This window comes from Schistocerca cancellata, chromosome 3 (assembly GCF_023864275.1).
Source record: "Schistocerca cancellata isolate TAMUIC-IGC-003103 chromosome 3, iqSchCanc2.1, whole genome shotgun sequence".
Lineage (NCBI taxonomy): Eukaryota > Metazoa > Arthropoda > Insecta > Orthoptera > Acrididae > Schistocerca > Schistocerca cancellata.
In genome coordinates, this window is record NC_064628.1 from 635,031,322 (window position 1) to 635,044,499 (window position 13,178).

Sequence of the window (13,178 nt, forward strand, 5' to 3'; positions counted from 1 at the left end):
CAAATCCTTTTGTCTTTCCCTCTCCTTCCCTCTTTCCTGACAAGGCAACCGGTGGTTGCGAAAGCTAGAATTTTGTGTGTATGTTTGTGTTTGTTTGTGTGTCAATCAACCTGCCAGCGCTTTTGTTTGGTAAGTCTCATCATCTTTCTTTATATATATATTTCAATAGAGTTATATGACTCCCTTTAGTAACTAAGTTTTTATTTAATTCACCACTATGTTCAGAAAGTGATTGTTAACTTCTGTACCTATATCTGACTTATCATAACAGAAACATGTTTACTATGTACTGACTTTACTGACTTTGATATCATTTTAATTTTACCCTGTGAATTAGCTATTCTATTTGCTTATCACATACAGTTTCCCTTCCTAATAACATTTTTAAGTGCCTTACTCTAGAGGCAACACAGGTAACCATGGGTGAAAGTCGCACAGTTGCACAGTCGGCAGTGCAGACATGGGTAGACTGGTAGGGGGGGGGGGGGGGGGGGGCGAGCGGATTTATGGGTAGGCACTATAGGGGAAATGCTGAACATTGTAGGGTAAGTGCCACTCTAAACTGAAGCCTATGCTTACATTTTTTGTAAATATTAAGTGGAGCTCCTTCACACCCACAAGTGCATCGTGACCATTCAAAAAGATCTGCCATCTCTGCTTTGTTTAGTATCTAACAAGAATTGTACTGAAAATGCAGCAATTTGTTTTCTCTTGGCTTGTTAACTATTTGTAACTTTCAGCGAAGCACCATGAGTGGCGAATTTTGAGTAAAACCTACACATTTTTCTTGTTTCCATATTAAAATTTGCTTCTTTTGTCAAAACACAGCAGAGTTTACACAGTGTCATCTCTCTAACATGTTGTGCAGATGCAGTTGTGAGAGAATTCTGAAAGAGTGGTTTATTAAGTCATTAAGTGAGAAACTGAGGAAAAGTAAGGTCACTAGCTCATTAAAAAAACATATCCTCATTACAAAACAAGCTTGTAATGTCATCATTTGCGTTGTTCCAAAACTCATAGCATTTCTCATTTCACCAGCTACTGATGGTAGAAAATGAAGTTTTGCATAGCAACTGTATGGTAAAATACTCTCCTCTTTGTGTGCTATTATTTGGCAAAATATCATTTCAGTATCTCACACAGTTTATGAAATATGTGGAATGTTATGGATATTTCACTCTGCTTTTATCACTGGCACAGCATGATACCAAATGAGTGTGCTACATCAGATCAAGATTGTGACCTCCACCCAAGTCTAAAGAAAAATTTGATATGCTATCTAAATTTCACATGCAGCAACATATTACATAATTTGCACCAAATGCAAAATCATAGTAACCACCATTTTTCATTGCAAACTTTTTCAAATTTCACACAGTGTGTTGCTTCCATGTAAATATCACAATACTTATGACCATTAACGAAATGATGGACACATCATCATGAACTTGAGATATTAAGCTATAACTAACTCAAAAAAATTTTTTTCTTCTTCAGATAGTTTCTGTAAAATCTTGAGACTGGAGGGCATGCACCTCAATTCTATAATTGCCACCCAGCCAAAAGGTGTCAAGCTCTTATCGGCCTCCCCATCCAAATGAATGAATGAACTTGCTCAGCACTTTTGATGAAAATTTGTCACTGCAAATCAGCCACCTTATCTTGTGCAGACTACACTGTTTGTAAAGGGCTACTGTAGCTCAATTGCGACTACTTTTAATATTTTTTTTAATAATTCCCACTTTGTTCTACATTATATTATTATCCACTAGCCAGCCACTCATGCTGTCTTTTACTGCTAGTACCCAGTTTTGAACATTCTAATGAAAAACAACTTCCAAAGTGTATGACAAATATGTTACTGAAAGCATTTTATTTATCATTTATTTTATCATAACTACAAACATCCTGCCACTCTTGTTTTTAATGATGCTTAAAAACTCTCTGTTGCCAATGGATTAGCTTTTCCACATAGTTTGTGATTATATATAACATCTGTTTGAGTACAAAAACCTTTTCGTGATAAAATTTGTGCATCACTGTCTCAAAGCCCATTCACTCTTTTACTAATAGAATGTCCATCTAGCAAGGAAGTATGAAAAAAATATTGTCTATTGTTGTGCTACTGTTGCCCTGCACCCTGGTTGGAAAAAATACAGTCCAAATCAGGTCATATGAACTAGGAGATCATCCAACATTCTTTTTCTTGCACTGTCACACACAAAATTAGTATTGAAGTCACCACATCCAACTAATTTTTGGTACTTCCTATAAAGTGAATCAAGAACCTTCTCTAGCTTGAACAAAAGTGCTCCAAAGTCAGAGGACCTATAAACAACTACAATTAAAAGTTTAATTTTACTAAATTCAACTGCCCCTGCACAGCATTCAAATCCCTGTTCAGTGCAGTGCTTTGATACATCTACAGACACAAAAGGATATGACCACTTCCCCACTTCGCAAAGAAATCCTTGAAGAACAGTCAGCTACTCTGTATTGTGGTAAAGGAAGCCTCTTAATTGTTGTATTATTTAAGTGGTGCTCTGGAAAATCCAGGAGTCATGAGATTGCAGTCATGTGTGTGAGTTGTGTCAGTGTGAGTGTGTACGTGCGTGTTTGTTGTCTAATTTTGATGAAGGCCTTACTGGCCGAAAGTTGTATTTGTGACAGTCTTTTTGTTGTGCCTATCTGCAACTCAGCATCTCTGCTACATAGCGAGTAGCAACTTTTGTTTTCACAAAGTTGTTAAATGTCGCTCTGACATACCAATAATGTCAGAGTCAACATCTATGAACAGTTCACTAACTTTATCTCCAATATCTCTTATATTTTGATGACATATGCTATTTTCTGCACAACTTGGATACCTGACCTTCTTTGAAGGTGGTCCTATGTTAAAGAGACTTCCTTTAAGTAGGAATACCTATCAGCTTACTTCAGTCTAAAAAAGGTACAGATCTAACAGCAACTATTAAAGCAATTTTCCCATGGGTGATTCCACCACTGCTCACTACACTGTCACCTATAAGCTTTGCCAACCTCCCCTTCCCATACTCATTGAGGTGCAGGCCATGGCTAGTGAAACCCAATCATTCATAGACTCAACTGGTACCACTACAATGTGAGCCATGCTCTCCATCATCAGTGCCTTCTGAGGTCTGCTGTATGTTTCCTACACCCACAGCTACAAGAGGCTCCTCATCTCTAAACTCTCACAGTTAGTAAAATCTACTGCTGCAAAATACAACTGACAGGATATCTTCTCCTCCTTGTAGCATTCTTACCAACTGCCAGTTCCCATTCCCCACCACCCTTCTTCATCCTCATCTTATCTAGTTACTCTTTTGTGTTTTGTAACTGCAGCGGCAGTGCGGTTATCCCGGCATCACGCTGAGGAGCTCTAGGTGCGATGCCAACTGGGTGGGCGGCCTAACAACAAGGGGACTGGGCACTCGAGATATATCAAGATATTAGAGTCTGGGATGTTTGGGATGGGTCATTCATACTGACCCAACAGGTTTATGCTCCTGCTCCTCTATTGAGTTATTTCTGATAAATATTCTGCATTTCCAGGAGAGGATCTCACTAGAAGTCCCACTGGTTTGCCCACTGCATCCCTGCTCTTAGTGGAAATACTATGAACAAATCTCACACCATAACCCACTACTCACAAACCTACAACAAAGCCCACACTTCTCGTACATGGTAAGATGTTAACAATTACTGAAAAACTAAACACCTACCTTCCATAAGTTCAGTTACTATGGTAGAATGATTTAAAGAACTAACAACAGTGATTTCAAAATTTGCTCTTGGCTAAGAAAGCAACAATACAACTAAACCACAACTAATATCAATACCACAAAAACTTGACACAATATCTTGTCTAAAACCAAACATTCAAGTGTCCACTGAAATAACACTCAATGAAAGTAAACACAGTGAACAAAAGTTTTTATAGAAATACTTTGCCATAAACAGCAAGAAACACTGGCTGAAAATTACCATACTACATTTAATAAATGACTACATTAAGACTCAAAAAGGCTAAAATAGCAAACATTCGAAAATCCAGGATGGAATGTAACAATAATATGAAAAGGAAAGTTGCTACTCACCATATAGCAGAGATGCTGAGTCACAGATGGGCACAACAAAAATATGGTCACAAATAAATAAAGCTTTCGGCCATTACGGCCTTCATCAACAACTGACATAGACACATAGACACACACACACATATACATGCAAATACACACAAAAGCGCAAATGCAACTCACACACACACGACTGTAGTCTCAGCCAACTGATACCAATTCCAGTTGCCTGAGACTATGGTCATGTGTGTGAGTTACATTTGTGTGTGTGTGTGTGTGTGTGTGTGTGTGTGTGTGTGTGTGTGTGTGTGTGTGTGTCTCCGTCTATTGTTGAAGAAGGCCTTAATGGCTGAAAGCTTTATTTATTTGTGACAGTCTTTTTGTTGTGCCTATCTGCAACTCAGTATCTCCGCTATATGGTGAAAGGCTAAAATAGCTTGTTTAAGCCCGAAACGGGGTATTCCAAGAAAATAAAGGGAAGAAACTCACTTTTTAAAAATCTGTGCCCAACTCATAAAAAAGAATATACATAAATATCTGCAATGTGAAGCTCTTATCAAAATATCAGCCTTTTGGGAGAGTTCTCTGCAGGATGTTTTAGAATAAACACCAGATATAATACTTATAATATGCTTCCATATTCTGAAAACCATAACCCTGTAAGTCAAATTGCAAAAAGAGTATTGTGTGTGTGTGTGTGTGTGTGTGTGTGTGTGTGTGTGTGTGTGTGTGTGTGTCTATATATATAGTGATGTCCACAATAGCAAATTTATAAGTAAAACAATAGGAACATTTGTATGTCATATACTTACCAGATGCTCTACTGCGGAATTGGCAAATGCATAATTTGATTGCCCAGGAACACCACATGGTCCAGATCCACTTGAGAAAAATACAAAGTACTTAAGATCAGGGCATAGTGTTCTAGATTCCAGATCTAACCAGTATGCTGCTGAATATTTGGGTTCCCATACTTCACGGAATGTTTCCGCTGATTGATTTTGTATGAGGCCATCTCTTAGCACCTGTTAGCAAGCAATGGAGCAGATTTGTTAGCAACATGATCAATGTAAATTATATTCTGTGAATAGATATTGCGCAAATTAAGCCAATAAACATTGACAATCCTGGGAAGGTTTTGAGGCCACACTTCACTTGAGAAATGATGGTCATGCAAGAAAAATTAATTTCAGAATACTTGAAATTGGAAACTCATCCTAAGTCAGTAAAGAAGTATGTTATTGCACTATTTTCTATGAATTAAATGAAGATGACACTTACTCTCATGCATGCCACAGTGTGTATTCATTCAGTCACTATGTTCAACAAATCCAAACCCATGAAAGAGGAGAGCCTTCAGGGAAGTGGAATGAGGTAAGTTAAAACAAAGTGAAGAATTTCATTAATAATTAACAACTGTTAACTGACTATTGGCAGTTGTTACAAGAGAGGCACTGTGCATCATGGAGAGATTTACTATTGAAAGTTCGAGAGAGCACTTTCCGGGAAGAGTCGGACAACATGTTACTTCCCCCTACATACATCTTGCATAATGATAATGAGGAGAAAATTCGAGAAATTAGAACCAATACAGAGGATTACTGACAGTCATTCTTCCCACATGCTATTCGTGAGTGGAACACAGTTGGAGGGCTCAGTTAGTAGTACGAAAAGTACCCTCCACCACACACCATTAGGTGACTCTTGAAGAACGATGTAGTTGTAGATGTTGATAAACTGTGCTTATTCAAGCTATTTTTCATGCTTATTCAAGCTATGTTTCACATAGCAAAACTATCAGGAAAGGAGCAATTTTGAAGATTCTCATTGCTTAGAGGAGGGGCCTGTTTGCCTTGCAAACTACCCTTTTCACATGCAGTAAGCAAAGCAATATGCCATAAAATATCACTCCTAGGTACTAGAAATCAGTTTGCACTAAAGGAGATGATCTCTCCTCCTAGATTATACTCAGATATTCAAAAGTCATCTTAGTGTTTCTGGATCAGAAACTGACCAACTGCTTCTTGCTTACATTTATGCCTATTTCACTTATGTTTATCACTTCTCCATTGTTGCAAGATGACCTGAAGAATTGCACAATCTCATAACTGCTTAATTCTGCAAAATAGCATTAGATTACATCAAACATTAGAATGAATTTCTGTCATATGTAATCATATGTAATTTATATGTATTATAAACAACAGGGATCCCAGCACACTTCCGTTTGACACGTCTGACAATATGTCCATTTTCTCTGTGGTATCTTTGCTGACACTTACCCTCTGGTTCTGACCTGCAAAAATATCCTTCCTTAAGCTCATGTCAAATGGGAACTTATTTGAGACATTTCCAACAGATTTAAGAACCTTGCTCTGATCACTAGTCAGTAAGGTAAAGTCTACATGGAAATTATTTTTTCTCTTGTGCTGTGTTTGTCAAATACAATAAAACTAAACTGATTTTCTTATTTGCAACAAATACCATGTTTGGAGTAAATTTTTGGAATTTGGGTGTGACAGTTCCAATATTTTTCAAGATATCTTACAAGATATTCAGTTATTTGCGTTACATTGCTCACTTTTGTTGAGATAACACAAAATGAGAGCTACTCATAGAGCACATGTGATGCATACTAACTCATGAGACAGGAAGATGGATTGAACCCATGTGGTGGACTTGCAATAATTAACATTAAGCAGTAAATCTACTGGGAAGTAAGTATGGCAGCTGCAATATCTTTGAAGAGATCTTACAAGCAGCTCAGTTATTTGATTTACATTTTATCTTTATTGCTCATGTTAACACAATACAAGCTTTGCTTGTATAGTTTACAGTGAACTAGGTTTTGAGACAGTAAGATGAGCTAGACCTGGATCGAATAAGTGTAGCGCATTAACAACCATGGCTGGATGCACTGGCCAGCCCGTGTGTGGTTTTTTGGCTGTTTCCAATGCTCCCTTAGTCAACTGATGGGTTGGACCCCAATTTCCAACTCATAAAAAATAATACAAACAGCTAAAATATGATTACACACAGAACAAAGTTTACACAATTCACATACAGTGGGCACAAATGATTTCCCTCCCTTAGTTAACTGATGACTGCAGCAACAGAAAGGGCATCCATCTGCAAATTTAAATAAAATAAATTTGCCAGACCTTGAGTTCAGTGGACACTACACAATGCTTTTCAGAGTTTCAATCCAATATGTTTCTGTATTGTCTTATGGAACCAGAATATCACTGTATACATAGTATAAAAATATGCTTATCATACCTGGTAACTATCTATCATGCTATTGCTGTAAGCGGTTTCACATAAGAGAAAAAGTGTGTTACTTACTACAGCCAGGTGAAATATTGCAATGACAGTGCCCATTTTATTTGCCTGGTTTATAATGCTTTTTGCTCCATCATTTGTGCACATATTATCCACAGCAACATGCACTGCCACACCCTTTTTCCTCAATCTTTCCAGACAAAGCTGCTGATATGCTGTGCATGCACCTCTTCTAGATGTAATGACCAACTGTCGTAGGCCACGTGAAACTAGCCAGTTTGATAGCTGGAGGCCAACTCCTCCAAGACCACCTGTGTATTGCAGTTTTGTAGATAATTTTGCTACAAATATGAAGTTACCATACATGTGAATGTCTTTATCTTTGCTATAGTTATATACCTGTAACAATACAGACTGCATTGTGAGTGAAGCTAATCCTAGGTTTTGCCTGTACCATCAAGGGCTGGGATATCTTGGACTCATTGTGTTTTTCTTCTTCCCTGATGCAAAGCAGAACTTTTCCTATATGATGTCCACTAGCCATGTACCTGAAGAAAGATGGCAGTAAATGCATTACAAATTATAACAAACAGCATTTATGAATACTGAGGTATTTGTTTGTTGTAGTGATTGGACTTGACACTGAACATTTTATCTGAACATACAAAACTAGTCTACTTTAACAAAGGAAGATAACAGGAAAGTATACAGGTTAAAATTATCAATTGATGAAGGAGCTGAACAAAATTAACATACTAATACAATGAATACATTCAAGCTAATCTTCCCTTCCTTAATTTCGTATAGGTTAAAACTGGTGTTAGTGGATGACAATGAATACAATTTTAATAAGTATCTACATGTCCCACAGTTTTTACCCTTCACTTGAGTTTCCTCCATGCACTATTCCCAATGTTCTTTCTCCTAGATTTGAATACCAATATTCCATGAAAATTGCACCACCCAGAAAGAATAATTTGAATGAATCCAAACAACAGAGAGTGTGCAGAAAAGTGTACCAGCAAAAGTGATGAAACCTACATCAAATGGCATAGATGTATGCCAATCAGCATTATCTCTTGTGTGACCAGAAACATCAGTGTTATGCCAAAGTCATTCACTGAGTAGCAGTACTGATGATGTAATAATAGTATTGAACCAAAATGCTGCTATAATTGATGCTGTTTTATTGCTGTAATTTATAAGTAGCAATAGGCCTATTTTAGCACAATGACCATCTTTAGGCTACTGTATATCCATATTGCATTGTGACGCTGTCATGTCTTATAATCTTATTGCTGCAGAAGGAACTTCAGTTACAGATTAATTTTATTTGTTAGTCATTTAATGTAATTTTCATAATTTTCACTTGATTGTTGTAGATGGGAGATGTCAGCTTAAGTCTTCTGTTGGTGCTATATACTATTGTAGTTTTGACAGCTAAGATTGACAGCTAATCTAGCATCACATTTTTACAATGTATAACCCAATCAGAATCTAGAGCTTCATTCTGTTAACATTTGGTTTCAGCCAGGTTCCTGTCCCTAGTATCATGTGGGCCTTATCACCATTTATAAGTAGGACTAGTTCTGGGTCCTTCCCATAAATGCACCTCCTGTTAACTAATACTATATTAATGTTTTCTTTCTCCACTCTGCCAAAACAAATGTCGATCTCTTTAATTAATGGGAATACTAATATTCCCTATATGACATCAGAATGTATCTTCACAGGGCCCAAAAACACCCACATGTGCATGCCACACATACACCGCTACCCTAGTACTACTTCTTGCATATAGTACATGCTTGAAGCCTGTCAACTGAGGCCAACTGTTGCCAGCTGTTTACAGGGAGTGGCCAATTCCTCGTGCATCCATAAACAACAGGTGCACTCCCCAGCCATCTTTAATCAATATCCGTGTATGCCAAAAGGAATATAACATTAATCCAAGCAGTCACTGGATGCAATCTAAGTACTGCTGCTATTCTATTTCTGATTTTTAACAACATTCCAAAGTCAGCTCACAGAACAAAAATTCGCTAAAATTGAAGCAAAAACTAAGAATAAGATAGTACACACTAGTCAACATAGTTAAAGATTCAAATACTATTCACTTCTTTGCAGAAGAATGGGGAACAAAAATATAGCTAAATCATGTGTATAAACAGAAACTGCTGCTGCTCTTGGCACATATGTTCAACTCTGTGGCAACAGCTGCACTGACAATGCAAGTACTGTACACAATGTTTGCAAGATTTGTAGAACTGGGGCACAGAATGGTTTTTGACCAACATCATACACAAAAATTTAATCAAAAATTTTTCAGTGAATGAATGACTGGTTCTTTTTTGATCTGCAAATTCACCAGATATATTGCTAGCTGAACATGTCTGCAATATGTTTGGCCAAAAACTTGTTTGGCATGGTCCTCTTGCAGTCCCTGTGTGTCATCAACTCTCACAGGTGAATTGTGTAGAGGGAGATTCCTCAGGAACATATCTAAGTTCTCTTTGATTCTTTGTTGCAATACTTGAAGGTTCAGATTTCAACATGTGGAGACTTCACATAATACAGAATTCTCAATACCTGCTGTGATATATAGTTTGATCATATTAATTATGTTTGCACAGTAATGTATTTAATCTGTAGTATAAAGGTCATTTCAATTAATCCTTCTTGGTGTTGCAGTTTTGAGAAACATTAGTGTGCATGCAAGGAAACTGATGTCTGGCCATTAAGTGCATAAGTAAACTAAAGCTGTCATCAATCCAAAAGTTGGTTTGCATGCAGTTATTTATTAGACATGTTCCCATTGGATATGGTATGACTTTGCTTTCCTGCAAATTTTTAACTGGCTTTTCCATCCAGTTATTTGGAGACTTACAGTTAAAAGTGGACTCTGAACCACAGTGTAGCTCGTCATAATTTGTCTTATTAACAAATTAGTGTTGGAAGAAAGTTCTGAGACTGACTAAGGATCAAACTCTGAACTTTTGACTTGTAGCCTGGATCTTACCAACTGCACCATGAAACTGTAATTCAGTGGACACTCAAATGATGGAAATACACTCCTGGAAATGGAAAAAAGAACACATTGACACCGGTGTGTCAGACCCACCATACTTGCTCCGGACACTGCGAGAGGGCTGTACAAGCAATGATCACACGCACGGCACAGCGGACACACCAGGAACCGCGGTGTTGGCCGTCGAATGGCGCTAGCTGCGCAGCATTTGTGCACCGCCGCCGTCAGTGTCAGCCAGTTTGCCGTGGCATACGGAGCTCCATCGCAGTCTTTAACACTGGTAGCATGCCGCGACAGCGTGGACGTGAACCGTATGTGCAGTTGACGGACTTTGAGCGAGGGCGTATAGTGGGCATGCGGGAGGCCGGGTGGACGTACCGCCGAATTGCTCAACACGTGGGGCGTGAGGTCTCCACAGTACATCGATGTTGTCGCCAGTGGTCGGCGGAAGGTGCACGTGCCCGTCGACCTGGGACCGGACCGCAGCGACGCACGGATGCACGCCAAGACCGTAGGATCCTACGCAGTGCCGTAGGGGACCGCACCGCCACTTCCAGCAAATTAGGGACACTGTTGCTCCTGGGGTATCGGCGAGGACCATTCGCAACCGTCTCCATGAAGCTGGGCTACGGTCCCGCACACCGTTAGGCCGTCTTCTGCTCACGCCCCAACATCGTGCAGCCCGCCTCCAGTGGTGTCGCGACAGGCGTGAATGGAGGGACGAATGGAGACGTGTCGTCTTCAGCGATGAGAGTCGCTTCTGCCTTGGTGCCAATGATGGTCGTATGCGTGTTTGGCGCCGTGCAGGTGAGCGCCACAACCAGGACTGCATACGACCGAGGCACACAGGGCCAACACCCGGCATCATGGTGTGGGGAGCGATCTCCTACACTGGCCGTACACCACTGGTGATCGTCGAGGGGACACTGAATAGTGCACGGTACATCCAAACCGTCATCGAACCCATCGTTCTACCATTTCTAGACCGGCAAGGGAACTTGCTGTTCCAACAGGACAATGCACGTCCGCATGTATCCCGTGCCACCCAACGTGCTCTAGAATGTGTAAGTCAACTACCCTGGCCAGCAAGATCTCCGGATCTGTCCCCCATTGAGCATGTTTGGGACTGGATGAAGCGTCGTCTCACGCGGTCTGCACGTCCAGCACGAACGCTGGTCCAACTGAGGCGCCAAGTGGAAATGGCATGGCAAGCCGTTCCACAGGACTACATCCAGCATCTCTACGATCGTCTCCATGGGAGAATAGCAGCCTGCATTGCTGCGAAAGGTGGATATACACTGTACTAGTGCCGACATTGTGCATGCTCTGTTGCCTGTGTCTATGTGCCTGTGGTTCTGTCAGTGTGATCATGTGATGTATCTGACCCCAGGAATGTGTCAATAAAGTTTCCCCTTCCTAGGACAATGAATTCACGGTGTTCTTATTTCAATTTCCAGGAGTGTATGTTGGTGGCATGATTATCCTTGTGATGCAAAAGATTAAGCATGTGGGTAGCCAAGCAGCTACATTTTAAATGTTTACAGCGTGTTCTTGTACATACTATGGCCTATTATGCAACTGAATTGTTAGTTTAACTGAACTTGTAACATTTCAAGTTTAAATAAATGATTATTGTAGAATCATCATCATCATCTTCTAGAACAGTTTTCAGACCCAGGTTGGATCTGTTTGGAACATTAGCCTCAACATCTAGTCTTATTTTACTACCATCTTTCTGTATTCACCCTCGTCCAGTTCTCACCTCTTTTCTCTACACTGTCTGTCCCTTGGCCTTCCTCTTGATTGTTTCCTCTGCATCTCTATTTCATGTATCTTCTTAGGAATATTATCATTTTCCATTTTTTTTAAATGCCCCTACCATCTAGTCCTCATGTTTCTGTTCTGCTCTGCAAGGGTTTCTCTTCACTATTTCCCTTACCCTTCAATCCACATCCTATTTTTCATTGTTACTCCTAGCCTACTTCTGATGAACTTTATTTCACATCACTGTAGTCTGCTGACATTTCTTTCTTCATTACCCATGATTCTGATGAGTAGGGCAGTATTGGGTTGCACTAACTTCTATATATTACTTCCTTGACTTTTTGTGGGACATCTTTGTTCCAAAATCGTCTCCTAACACTTCACAGGAATGCTTCTGCTGTCTGCCAAGTTCACTAATCTCTTTCTCACTTCTTCCATTTTCCTATGCGTACTATGAGTACTTCGCAAGTACTCAACACATTCCACCTTCTTCAATTGGTCAGCTTCAATACTTATTCTGCTAGTTGGTCTATCTTTCTTTCTAGTTGTAACCAGAATCTCACATATGTTGACACTAAAAGTCAAATCATACTGTCTCACACTCTTCTTCTCAAGCATACAGCAGTTCCCGAATCTCCTCCTCTCTGTTTCCCCAATCATCAAGCCATCAGAAAACACTGTTGCTTTCATCTTGTATTTTCCAGTTTTCTCTGCCTCCTTAGTCAATATCTCATCGAGGACCACAGTGAAGAGGAGAGGTGGCAATGCACTGCCCTGTTTTATATCACTTGTCTGTTGGAACAGATCTGCCCTTTCGTTTCCCATTTTTACACAACTCAAACTTTCACGGCACATCTCCTCCACTCTGCTTGTTGTCTCCTTTTCCAAACCCTTGTTTTCTACTGCTTCCTAGACCTTTCTTCTACAGACGCTGTCAAATGCCTCTTCTATAGCAAGAAAGGCTATCACAACATCTTGCCCAAATTTATAGTGATGCACCTGAAACT

The 13,178-nt window shown here is 39.6% G+C and overlaps 1 protein-coding gene across 1 annotated transcript in view; it reads right to left on the reverse strand.

Annotated features, from left to right (window-relative positions):
• Positions 1–13,178, reverse strand: part of LOC126175574 (fatty acid synthase-like) — a 186,678-nt gene that overhangs the window by 65,603 nt on the left and 107,897 nt on the right. Inside the window, exons 10-12 of the mRNA XM_049922432.1 lie at positions 7,779–7,927; positions 7,443–7,690; positions 4,910–5,122 (exon numbers count right to left, since the gene is read on the reverse strand). Of these exons, the coding sequence (XP_049778389.1) occupies positions 4,910–5,122; positions 7,443–7,690; positions 7,779–7,927 (610 nt within the window). The remainder of the gene's footprint in view (positions 1–4,909; positions 5,123–7,442; positions 7,691–7,778; positions 7,928–13,178) is intronic.